Genomic DNA, 12,478 nt, shown 5'->3' on the forward strand with positions numbered 1-12,478 from the left:
AGGCCCGTACCCGCAGACGCTATCGGCTCTTATCTCATTACAAACATTTCCATAGACCACAAAGATCAATGTATTTAACTTTTTTTTATAGTATTAAGCAGGTCAGGGGGGAAAAGTACGCCCTATTCGCTGCTCCTGTAATAGAAAATAGGATATATAAATGGAGTGGCCAAAAGTGAGGGTCAATTTTGGATGGATTGATTGATTGATTGATAGTTTATTGTTGCAAGTAAACAACGAAGGAGAAGGGAGGAGCATGCCATCCCAACCCCCAGGCAGTACAGGGTGAGAGGTACCCTGATTCTCCCCCCTCTACCTCTCGACGGAGTTCAAATCGTAGGCAGGTGTGGGCAGAAGGTCGTGAGTGTTTCAACTTTCACGGTGCAGAAGGGGGGAGGGAAGGGGAGGAAGGGGGACAACTAACGGGGTGTCATGGTCCCCTTCTCCCATGTTCCCCTGCACCCTACACCGTGAGGAAGGGGGAGGGGGGAGAAGGGAAGAGAGTTAAGGTCATGAAGCTGAGGTGTCATTTTTTTCCTGATTGGTGCAGTGGCCTGAGTCAAGGAAGCGATGACCATAAATTTTAGATATCAATACATCCTAATTAAAGCTTTTTATGGAGCACAGCGAAACTAATACAAGGAAACGATGACCATTAATTAAGACATTCATACGCCCGAATAGACACTTTTTTTCGGAAGAACGTAGCGAAACCAACACAAGGAAGCAATGACCATAAATTTTAGATATCAATACGTCCTAATTAAAGCTTTTTATAGAGGATAGCGAAACGATTACAAGGAAACAGTGACCATTAATTGAGACATTCATACCCCATAATAAACACTTTTTCTCGGAAGAACGTAGCGAAACTAACACAAGGAAGCAATGACCATAAATTTTAGATATCAATACGTCCTAATTAAAGCTTTTTATGGAGCACAGCGAAACGAATACAAGGAAACAGTGACCATTCCTTAAGACATTCATACCCCATAATAAACACTTTTTCTCGGAAGAACGTAGCGAAACTAACACAAGGAAGCGATGACCACAAAGTAAACAAGAAAAAAAGGAGTAATTGAGTTGATTTAATTTTGTATATTATTTTGTGAAGTGTACACATGTAATTTTCCCAGGATGAAACAATCAGCTACTACGTATATTAAAACATTGAAATTTAACCTGTTTTTGTCATAATCACTTGTACATTTAAAACAAAAAAACGTTCATTCTCAATGTTCTCATCCTCCTCAATTTTTCCCTTGGGACCAGTGGTATCTATTCTGCTTTCTTCTGTTCTTTTACCCTTGATTGTTTCCTCAGGTATAAATAAGTATATAAAAAGAATAAATAAATGGATCGATGTTATTCTGGTGAGACTTAAAATCCATAAACAGAGATGAGCACCGGAGATAAATAAGTTGAAAATTAATACGAGGGAATGGGACTAACTGAACGATTGAAGGTAAATAAAATAAAGAAAAATCACTCGAAGGTAACGTAATGAAATCAAATAGACCAAAGATGACATATTGAGGCGGCCACACCTGAGAGTATTGAGCAGGTGAGATAGGACAAATAATTAACCTGTGATATCTCCGCCAGGTAACATGACTCGTGAATGGTAGAAAGGGGGAAGAAGGGAGGAAGGGAGGAAGGGAGAAGTGCAGGAGAGAGAGAGAGAGAGAGAGAGAGAGAGAGAGAGAGAGAGAGAGAGAATAAGGTGTGGTATGTTGTAAAAACCAAATCTTATATCCAGGTCGATGCAGCTGTGATTTCTCCTCCTCCTCTCCTCCTCCTCCTCTTCTTCCTCTTTTCATCTTCTTCCTCTTCTTCCCCCTTCTACTTCTACTGTTCTTCCTTCTCCTCCGTCTCTACTTCTGTTTTTTTTTCTCATCTTCTACTTCCTTTTTTTCTTCCTCCTCTTCTTCCTCTTCCTCCTCCTCTTTCTTTTCCTCTTATTCATCTTCCTTTTCCTAATTCTACTCTTCTTCCTTCTCCTCCGTCTCTACTTCTGTATTTTTTTCTCATCTTCTACTTCCTTTTTTTCTTCCTCCTCTTCTTCCTCTTCCAAATCTTCCTTTTCCTCTTCTTCCTTCTCCTCCGTCACTACTTTTTTTTCCTCTGAGTCAGCTTCAAATTCTTCCTTCTCTTCCTCCTCCTCCTCCTCCTCCTCCCCCTCCTCGAAACTCAATTACCCCCTCCTCTACATAACTTAACCATCTGTATTCTGAAAGGGCGTAACGCAGGTGTAAGTCGTGTGTGTGTGTGTGTGTGTGTGTGTGTGTGTGTGTGTGTGTAGGTAGGTAGATAGTCAGGTAGGTAGTTTTTGTAGCTCTATCGCTCATCACCATCATCACCATCACCACCACCACCACCACCACCACCACCACCAGCATCATCACCATATTATCAACACCAAAATTAGCTGTTCTGTTTAAAGTCATCACTACGTCATCTGGTATCATCATCACCATCATCATCATCATCACCTATAAGAAATCACTATCACTCTTACAGCTGTTATTATGCCTATCACCATTACTACTACTACTACTACTACTACTACTACTACTACTACTACTACTACTACTACATTCCTCATCACTACAACCATCAGCATCATCACCCTTATCACTGTTACCATCCTTACGCCACCACCAACAATACCACCACCACCAACAACAACAACAACACTACCTCCTCCTTCTCCTCCTCCTCCTCCTCCTCTTCTTCTTTCCCTCCTCCGCCACTGTTGCTTACCTCTATAAACCGTGGAATGTGTTCGTGAGAATTGGCAACAGTGGGGGTGTTTACATTTTTATGATGCTGTACAAAGAGGAACAGGTGCAGGCCAGGGAGGGAAGGAAAGCAAGATGGAATGATGAGAGGAAAGAAGGAAGGAAAGCAGGACGGGGGGGGGAGGGGGAGGGAAGGAAAGCAAGATGGAATGATGAGAGGAAAGAAGGAAGGAAAGCAGGACGGGGGGGGAGGGGGGTGGGGAGGAAAGAAGGATAAAAAAGAAAGATGAAAGAAAGGAAGGAAAGAAGTAAGGAAGGGAGGAAGGAAGAAAGAAAGACGGAGGGGAGGAAAGAAAGAAAAGATGGAAGGAAGGAAGTTAGGAAGGAAGGAAGAAAGAAAGAAAGAACGAAAGAAAGAGAGAAAGAAAGAAAGAAAGAGAGAAAGAAAGAAAGAAAAAAAAAGAAAGAAAGGCAGAGAGAAGGAAAGAAAGAAAGAAAAGGAAAGAAAATAAGGAAAAAAATAATAAATGAAAGAAAGAAAGAAAGAAAAGAACTTAGAACTCTCCAAAAATGTCTTTAGTCGTATTTATTTCGTCTTTGTTTACTTATTTATTTATTCATTTATTTATTTATATTAATGTATTATTTGTTTGTTTCAATATTTTCCTCTTATTCCTACGTTCATTTATTTTTTTATTTAATTTCTTTTCTCTACTTTCCACCTTTACCTAGCAATAACACACACACACACACACACACACACACACACACACACACACACACACACACACACACACTGTTTTTAGATTGTTGTAAGTAACTTTAAGATCATTGTATTTGTGATGTATTTCTTCCGGTATGTGTGCGTGCATGTGTGTGTGTGTGTGTGTGTGTGTGTGTGTGTGTGTGTGTGTGTGTGTGTGTGTGTGTGTGTGTCGGTGATTGGTGTCTGGTCAGGTATAACGGCCTCACGTATAGTGTTAGGTAAGATTAGTTAAGGTACGTTAAGGAAAGGTAAGGTACGGGAAGTAAAGTAAGGTAAGGTTAGGTAAGGTTTAGGTAAGGTTAGGCAAGGTAAAGTAGGATTAGTTAAGGTAAGACAACATAAAGTAAGGTAAGATTAGGTAAGGTAAGGTAAGGTTAGGTAAGGCAAGGTAAGATAAACTAGGATTAAATAAGGTAAGAGAACCTAAAGTAAGGTAAGATTAGGTTAGGTAAGGTAAGGGTAAGTAAGATAAGGAAAGGTAAGGTACGGGGAAGTAAAGTAAGGTAAGGTTAGGTAAGGCAAGGTAAGGTAAAGTATGATTAGTTAAGGTAAGACAACATAGAGTAAGATTAGGTTAGGTAAGGTAAGGGTAGGTAAGATAAGGTAAGGTAAGGAAAGGTAAGGTGAGGTGAGCTGAGGTGAGGTGACGTTAGGTAAGGCAAGGTAAGGTAAACTAGGATTAAATAAGGTAAGAGAACATAAAGTAAGGTAAGATTAGGTTAGGTAAGGTAAGGGTAGGCAAGATAAGGTAAGGTAAGGAAAGGTAAGGTGAGGTGAGGTGACGTTAGGTAAGGCAAGGTAAGGTAAACTAGGATTAAATAAGGTAAGAGAACATAAAGTAAGGTAAGATTAGGTTAGGTAAGGTAAGGGTAGGCAAGGTAAGGTGAGGTAAGGTAGCGTTATGTACTGTGAGGTAAGGTATTGCAAGGCGTGGTTTTCATTCTTAAATTTCAAACTGTTACTTTCTCTCTTCTCTTCAAATTCCTGTAGTCCTTCCTGATGTTGTCTTCCTGGCCTACATATACCTTTTTTTCCTTTTCCTTCTCTTTTTACTATATTTCTTTCTTCCATTTCATCCCCGTTAGAATTATGGCAAGCTTTTTTTTCGGTATTGGTAACACTGGAAGGCCGCCACATGACTCCCCACTTATATTTTATCACGCAACGTATTTTTTTTCCTCCTGTTCCTCATTCACAGGTACCACAAAGTATCTATATTATTTCACTACTTCACGCACCAAGGTTTTCTTTTCATTTCTTTGCTTCTCTTTTCTTTTCCCTCCTTCATTTTTCTTTCTTTATTTCCTTTACCTTCATAATGTTCTACAAATCCCCTTCTTTACATTTAGTTATTTTTCCTGTTCCTTTTTTCTTTGTCTTTTTTCGTTGTCATTCTTTCCCTTCCTGTTTAGTCATACCATTACAGCACAGTTTTGTATTTTCAGTTTGACTTGCGTGTGTAAGTGTGTGTGTATGTGTGTGTGTGTGTGTCTGTGTGGTTCTGGTGGTCACACAGCTTACTTATTTTCATCCTGGTTTTCCCTTTCTCCTTATCTACCTGTCTATCTATCTATCTATCTATCTATCATGTACCTATCTATCTAGCATAAGTAAATAAGCTAATTTCACCCTACATACCTAATCAAAAACCATAACTTCATCATCTGCGTGACTATAATATTCTAAGCTTCACTTCAGATTATGCAAACAATTCAGTATAAGGGAAACTCTAACATCCTACCTCCCTTTCTTTCTTCCCCTTTCTCTCCCTCCTCTAATTCTTTCTTATAGTTCGTTCAGTAAGGGAAATACTAATACTTACTCCCCTCATTGACCCCTTTTCTTTCCGCTCCCTCATCCTATCTTCTTATACTCCGTGCGGTAAGGAAAACTATCTTGCTTCATTCTCTCCCTTCTTCTCTTCCATCCCTCACCCTCCTCATCCTTTCCTCATACACTTTGCCCTATGCACACACAAAGCTATTTTACTCCCATTCCTTACCCCTTCTTCTCCCACTCTTCCTTCTTCCTTCTTTATAATCTTCGTCTAGTAAGGAAAATATATCGCCCCTCACTTCTCTCTCCCATCCCTCTCATTTTTTCTTCTTTTACTTCGCTTTCTGAACATGTTAAACGATCTTACTTCCCTCTCTTCCCCCTTTTTTTCCCTCCTTTCTTTCCTCTTCAACACGGAAAACAACGCCAGTCTTAACGGTGTGCATCGCTATATGGAACGCCAAGTAAATGGCTGGTTGCGTGGGTACCTTGCAAACCCCGTATTTGTGGGTTGCTCTCTGTCCCATGCAGTGTGTCCAAGTTAGCGTGAATCTGGAGCATACTTCTTGGTCCGTTTTTTTGTTGTTTTGTACCTTTTGTGTGCGTGTGTGTGTGTGTGTTTGTGTTGGTAATAATGGATGTGGTGGTTGTAGTGGTATTCGTGATAGTAGTAGTAGTAGTAGTAGTAGTAGTTGTAGTAGTAGTAGTAGTAGTAGTAGTAATAATAATAGTAGTAGTAGTAATAGTAGTAGTAGTAGTAGTAGTAGTAGTAGTGATGGTTTAACGGCCACACGTACAGACAGGTAAGGTAAGGTTAGGTAAGGGAAGGTAAGATTAAGTAAGGTGAGACAATGTAAGGTATGACAGTTAAGGTTAGGTTAGGTAAAGCAAGGTTAGGCAAGGAAAGGTAGTATACGGTAAAGGAAGGGAAGGTAAGATTGTTAGGTAAGACTATGTTAGGTATGACAGTTAAGGTTAGGTAAGGTAAGGTAAGGTTAGGTAAGGTAAGGTAAGCAAAGGAAGTATACGGTGAAGGAAGGTTAGGTAAGATTGTTAGGTAAGACTATGTAAGGAAGGTAACGTAAAGTAAGGTGAGATAAAGTAAGATAAAGATAGAAGACGATGAAGATGATGAAGCAGAAAAGGAAGGAAAAGTGAAATCGGGTTCAGTATCTCATTAAAATTCCTTCCTTAAATATTTCAAGGCAAGATTAAGTTGTATAAGACTATGGAAAGTAAGGTTAAGTAAGGCAATATAAAGCAAGATAAAGAATGATGATGAGGAGGAGGAGGAAGGAAAAGAAGGAAAAGTCAAGTCACATTCAGTAAACTACCCAGTCAAAACTCTTTCCTAAATATTTTCAAGGCTATTCAACTCCTCTTATATAAATATTTCGCATCGGTTTGGCTTCTGTTGTACCCAGCTGCGCGTCTGGTTCACTTCATTGAGCTACGCGGAGGTTGATCTCAGGTTTTTGTGACCATTAAAGAGACGCCTGAGGGGGACGGGATAGGGGAAACTGGTCTAGAATGTGTATGTGTGTGTGTGTGTGTGTGTGTGTGTGTGTGTGTGTGTGTGTTAGGTAGGTAAGTAGTTGGGTAAATAGGTTGTTTAGAAGGTAAATGTTTGTGGTATGTTAGTATGAGTGCTGATAGATTAGGTAGACAGAGAAGTAGGTAGGTAGATAAGGTAGGTAGGTCATTAGGTAGTTAATCGTCATCATTAGGTAGTTAATTAGTGGTACGGACAGGTAAGGGAAAGGTAACCACACCGGAAACTGCATAGGGTCTAATTTTACCTGTATGTAGGGCAAAGACGAGAGAGAGAGAGAGAGAGAGAGAGAGAGTTAAATAAATTTGTTCTGCCTTGGTCGACGCGGCGTAGAGTGAGCGGTTTTTTTCGTTTTTTTTTTCTCGTTTTTTTTATATTTTATAGATAAGAAAATTTAGGGCGTATGATATTAGGTTGTTGTTGTTGTTGTTGTTGTTGTTGTTGTTGTTGTTGTTGTTGTTAATATCATCACCATTATTTGTGTTGATTTCTGTGTGTGTGTGTGTGTGTGTGTGTGTGTGTGTGTGTGTGTGTGCTAATAGAAAGGTGTTAAACATATCAAATAAAATGCATAATGTGTTTGATCGGTATCCTAAGTTAATATCAATGGGTGTGCTGTGTGTGTGTGCGTGTGTGTGTGTGTGTGTGTGTGTGTGTGTGTGTGTGTGTGTGAACGGAGATGATTCGCTGCCTCGTCTGAACTTCACTATTTGTTTTGTATTTTTTTTCTCTCTATAATCTGTACCAGCCTGCCTACGCCTTCTGACTTATGCTACTGTTGCCTCTTATACTCCTTTTGCATCATCATCATCATCATCATCACAATTGTTAGTGCCATAAGCATCTTCACTGTTGTCATCGTCCTTATAATTTTCATCACCAATCATCATCTTGTTCTTGTTCTATTTCTTTCTCTTTTTTGTTATTTATCCTTATTCACGTAACTCCTTCACACAAATTAAGTGACTATTCTCATTTTTATTTTTATTTGCTTTCCTTCTACGCTTTTTGTACACAATCTGGACACGTTATAAGTGAAATATTAATACAATGCACATACGTTATTATTTTCTCTCTCTCTTTATCTATCTATCTATCTACCTATCTATCTATCTATCTATCGGTACACGAGCGGCTGCCACGGTAAAGCGTTTGCGGAAGGAAGAAGAGTAAACAGACAAGCAGATGGACAGACAGACAGACAGACAGACACACAATGCAGTGACTCATACTTTGGCTGTTAATAGGTTCTCTCTCTCTCTCTCTCTCTCTCTCTCTCTCTCTCTCTCTCTCTCTCTCTCTCTCTCTCTCTCTCTCTCTCTCTCTCTCTCTCTCTCTCTCTCTCTCTCTCTCTCTCTCTCTCTCGCACGTTTCCTATTAACGGGTCTATTATGTTACCGCTTCAGGAAGAGGAGGAGGAGGAGGAGGAGGGGAGGAAGAAAGAGGGGAAGAGGGAAGAGAGAAACCCTATCTTGTACTTCATCTCCTCCACCACCAACACCTCCTCCTCCTCCTCTTCCTTCTCTTCTTCTCCTCCTCTTCACAACACCTCATCGCACAGACGAGACACAAGACACCTTTCATTTGCCACCTCAAGCTTCGGAACACCTGGTGGGGCAGGACTCAGGTGATAACGCGGATTACTGCCACACTCACTCAGGCTCAAGGCTGGTGGGGTTCCTATCGAGAGGTGAGGAGGCGGGTTAGTTTTATTTTGTTAACTTTTATACGGTGACAAACAAAGGATGAAGTGGTCCCTTGCATAAGATTGGTCATATGTATTTTTTAGGGTACAGGAAAGAAACCAAGGGTGAATAGGTTTTTCCATCGTGCGACACACATATTGGGATACTTGTTTCATTCTAAATTTTGTGTGGGGTTCCTATCGAGAGGTGAGGAGGCGGGATAGTTTTATTTTGTTAACTTTTATACGGTGACAAACCAAGGATGAAGATGGTCCCCTTGCATAAGATTGGTCATATGTATTTTTTCGGGTATAGGAAAGAAACCAAGGATGAATAGGTTTTTCCATCGTGCGACTCACATATTGGGATACTTGTTTCATTCTAAATTTTGTGTGGGGTTCTTATCGAGAGGTGACAAACCAAGGATGAAGATGGTCCCCTTGCATAAGATTGGTCATATGTATTTTTTTAGGATATAGGAAAGAAACCAAGGATGAAGTTCTTCTCCATCACATATTGGTATAGTTGTCTCATTCTAAATTGTGTGTCTAAAATTATAGTAGGCGAATTAAAATAAGGCATCTCTTTATAATTCCAGAAAGTAAAAAATGACCAATGCAGTTTGTTGATGAAGGTACAAAATGGTCCCCTCAGAACAAATGGTAACTATATGCACTTCTTTATGGTATAGGCGATAAACCCATGGTAAAAATGTTCCCCCTGAAAATAACTGATTCGATGTAGTTCTTGAAATGTCTTGAGTACTGAGAGAATGTGTGTAGCTTAGCGATTCTTATTCTACGCCTATTTCTATTTAACTTCAGTGGGTTATGGGAGATGTTTGTATACTTTTGGTGATTCTTAAATGCAGCTCGTTAATTTACTTTCTTGCCCTGGTCAGTAGCGAGAAGATAAGAAGCAAAGGCCAGTTGTAGCATTTATATACTTTCTGTTTTCTTCTCTGAGTTAAGTTTATTTTTTTCATGATTTATTTTACTTTATTCAACTACCGATATTTGTTTCGTTTTTCTTTTTTGCTTCCTTCATCAGTTTCTCCTGTGTCTTCTCTATTTTCTTCCTCCTCCTCCTCCTCTTCCTCCTCCTCCTCCTCTTCCTCCTCCTCCTCCTCTTCCTCCTCCTCCTCTTCCTCGTTGCCCTCACCTTCGCTAGCATGGAATTTAACTCAAGCCAAAAATCCTTCACCCAACATGTATCTTTCCTCCATCTCCTCCTCCTCCTCCTCCTTCTCCATCTTCACCTCCTTCTCCTCTTCTTCCTCCTCCCCCTCTTCGTCTTCCTGTTCCTCCTCTTCTCCGGCTCATCTTCGTTTGTAGTTTATTGTATTGATAGAAAAAAAAATAGAAAAAACTCACTCAATTCACCTTCATTAAGAGCTGCTTTTTTGTATCATTCACTTTTTGCACCAACATCTTCATCTCCTCCTCCTCCTCCTCTTCCTCCTCCTCCTCCTCCTCCTCCTCCTCCTCCTCCTCCGTCAGTAGTGTGTCAGATTCAACAACCTTCATTAGTACCTTATTTTTTACATCGTTAACTTTTTTGCGAGAACATCTTCCTCTCCTCCTCCTCCTCCTCCTCCTCGCGATCTTCCTCCCCTTCGTCAGTAGCAAATCAAACAAAAAAAATCACATTACCTTCATTCATTATTTACATCCTTCATCTGTAGCACCGTCATCCTCCTCCTCCTCCTCCTCCTCCTCCTCCTCCTCCTCTCAGCTTCCCCTTCTTCCCCTTCGTCAGTAGCAAATCAAACAAAAAAAATCACATCACCTTCATTAGTTATTTACATCCTTCATCATTAGCACCATCCTCCTCCTCCTCCTCCTCCTCCTCCTCCTCCTCCTCCTGCTCCTCCTCTCAGCTTCCCCTTCTTCCCCTTCGTCAGTAGCAAATCAAACAAAAAAAATCACATTACCTTCATTCGTTATTTACATCCTCCATCATTAGCACCATCCTCCTCCTCCTCCTCCTCTTCCTCCTCCTCCTGCTCCTCCTCTCAGCTTCCCCTTCTTCCCCTTCGTCAGTAGCAAATCAAACCAAAAAAATCACATCACTTTAGTTCATTTTTTACATCCTTCATCTGTAACACCGTCATCCTCCTCCTCCTCCTCCTCTTCCCTCACCTCCGTCAGCAGCCATGGCCGGGATGTCGCCGTCGCTCTCTGTGTCTCCTGCGTTAGTGTCCGAGATGTCCGCCAGCCCGCACTCCCCACCGTACACTGCCCGCCTCGGCTTTCCTCGCCCTCTCTCGCACGCCACTCTGCCGCTGACGCTCCAGTTCTGCTGCCTGGTCTGGCCCCGTTCCGTGTCCGCCTGCTCGTCCTCCGCCTCCTTCGGCTCCTATTATTATGAGGACTATTCCCCATTTCACTCTTCTTCCCATTTCTCCTTCTGTGTCTCTTGCTGGGGGGGTTTATCTCTGCATTGTTTCTCGCATTTTTCTTTAATCTCATTTTTCTCCTCCTTCTTCTACTACTACTACTACTACTGCTACTACTACTACTACTACTACTACTACTACTACTACTACTACTACTACTACTACTACTACTACTACTACTACTACTACTACTACTACCGTTTCTATTTATCTTGTTTCTGCCTCAATTCCTTCAGATCTGTTCTTTCACTGTTTATTTTCTTTGATCATTCTCCTCTTCTTCTTCCTCCTCCTCCTACTACTACTATTACTATTACTGTTACTATTACTACTGTTTCTCCTATTTATCTATTGTTTCTGCCTCTGTCTGTCTCTTATCTATTATTTCCCATTCTTTTTCTCATCTTCTTACTTTTATTTCTGTTGTTTTTCTCTCCATTTTCTTCCTTCCATGTTTCTCTTCCATTATTTTCCTCCCTCTCCTCCTCCTCCTACTATCTACTATTTCTCTTCCTGTTGTTTCTTTTGTTTTTCTTTCCGTTCTCTTCCTCGCATTCTTCTTCTTCATTCTCATTCTCTCCCTACGACGAATATTTCTACTTATATTTTCATCGTCCTCTTCCTCGCCTTCTTTTTCCGCGTCTAATTCTTTCCTCTTTCCTCCTTCTCCTCCTCTTCGTCTTCTTTCTCTGTTTCTCTGTTTCATCGTCCTCTTCCTTGCCTTCTTTTTCCATTCTCTTTCTTCCCTTCTCTCTCCTATTCCTCTTTCTATTGCTTTTTGCTGTTCTTCTTTTCGTCTTCTTCCCCGTCTGATTCTTTCCTTTTTCCTCCTCCTCCTCATCCTCCTCCTCCTCCTTCTCCTCCTCCTCCTCCCATCATTCCTTCTTCTTCTCCTCCTCCTCTCTTTCTCTCTCTCTCTCTCTCTCTCTCTCTCTCTCTCTCTCTCTCTCTCTCTCACCTCACTCTCTCTCTCTCTCTCTCTCTCTCTCTCTCCTCTCTCTCTCTCTCTCTCTCTCTCTCTCTCTCTCTCTCTCTATCTCTCTCTCTCTCTCTCTATCTCTCTCTCTCTCTCTCTCTCTCTCTCTCTCTCTCTCTCTCTCTCTCTCTCTCTCTCTCTCTCTCTCTCTCTCTCTCTCTCTCTCTCTCTCTCTCTCTCTCTCTCTCTCTCTTCTCTCTCTCTCTCTCTCTCTCTCTCTCTCTCTCTCTCTCTCTCTCTCTCTCTCTCTCTCTCTCTCTCTCTCTCTCTCTCTCTCTCTCTCTCTCTTCTTCTTCTTCTTCGGGGACGAGAATACAGGCTGTCTTGGTGACCTGTTCGTCATGCACTCATGATCCAGTTTGGCGCAGACTCTTTCAACAGTTCTTTCACTAACATTAGTGGCTCTCGCTGTTCTTGCAGTTACTCTTGTGAGTGGTATGATAAATCCTCTGTTGTTTTTTTTCGTCTAAAAAGTACTTGTTTACATTGTAAATGAGTTATTTCTCGCGGCTGTGCAGCCAACGACGTGGAGAGGCAGGGAGAGGGAGGGAGGGGAGAGGCAGAGGCGGGAGCGGGCCACC

The 12,478-nt window shown here is 41.2% G+C and overlaps 1 protein-coding gene across 1 annotated transcript in view; it reads right to left on the reverse strand.

Moving 5' to 3' along the window:
- LOC126983320 (uncharacterized) overlaps positions 1 to 10,908 on the reverse strand; it is a 62,908-nt gene extending 52,000 nt beyond the window's left edge. Inside the window, exon 1 of the mRNA XM_050836015.1 lies at positions 10,665 to 10,908. Within this exon, the coding sequence (XP_050691972.1) occupies positions 10,665 to 10,680 (16 nt within the window). The 5' untranslated portion in view covers positions 10,681 to 10,908. The remainder of the gene's footprint in view (positions 1 to 10,664) is intronic.
- Between the last annotated feature and the right edge of the window lie 1,570 nt (positions 10,909 to 12,478).

This window comes from Eriocheir sinensis, chromosome 53 (assembly GCF_024679095.1).
Source record: "Eriocheir sinensis breed Jianghai 21 chromosome 53, ASM2467909v1, whole genome shotgun sequence".
Taxonomy (NCBI): Eukaryota; Metazoa; Arthropoda; class Malacostraca; order Decapoda; family Varunidae; genus Eriocheir; species Eriocheir sinensis.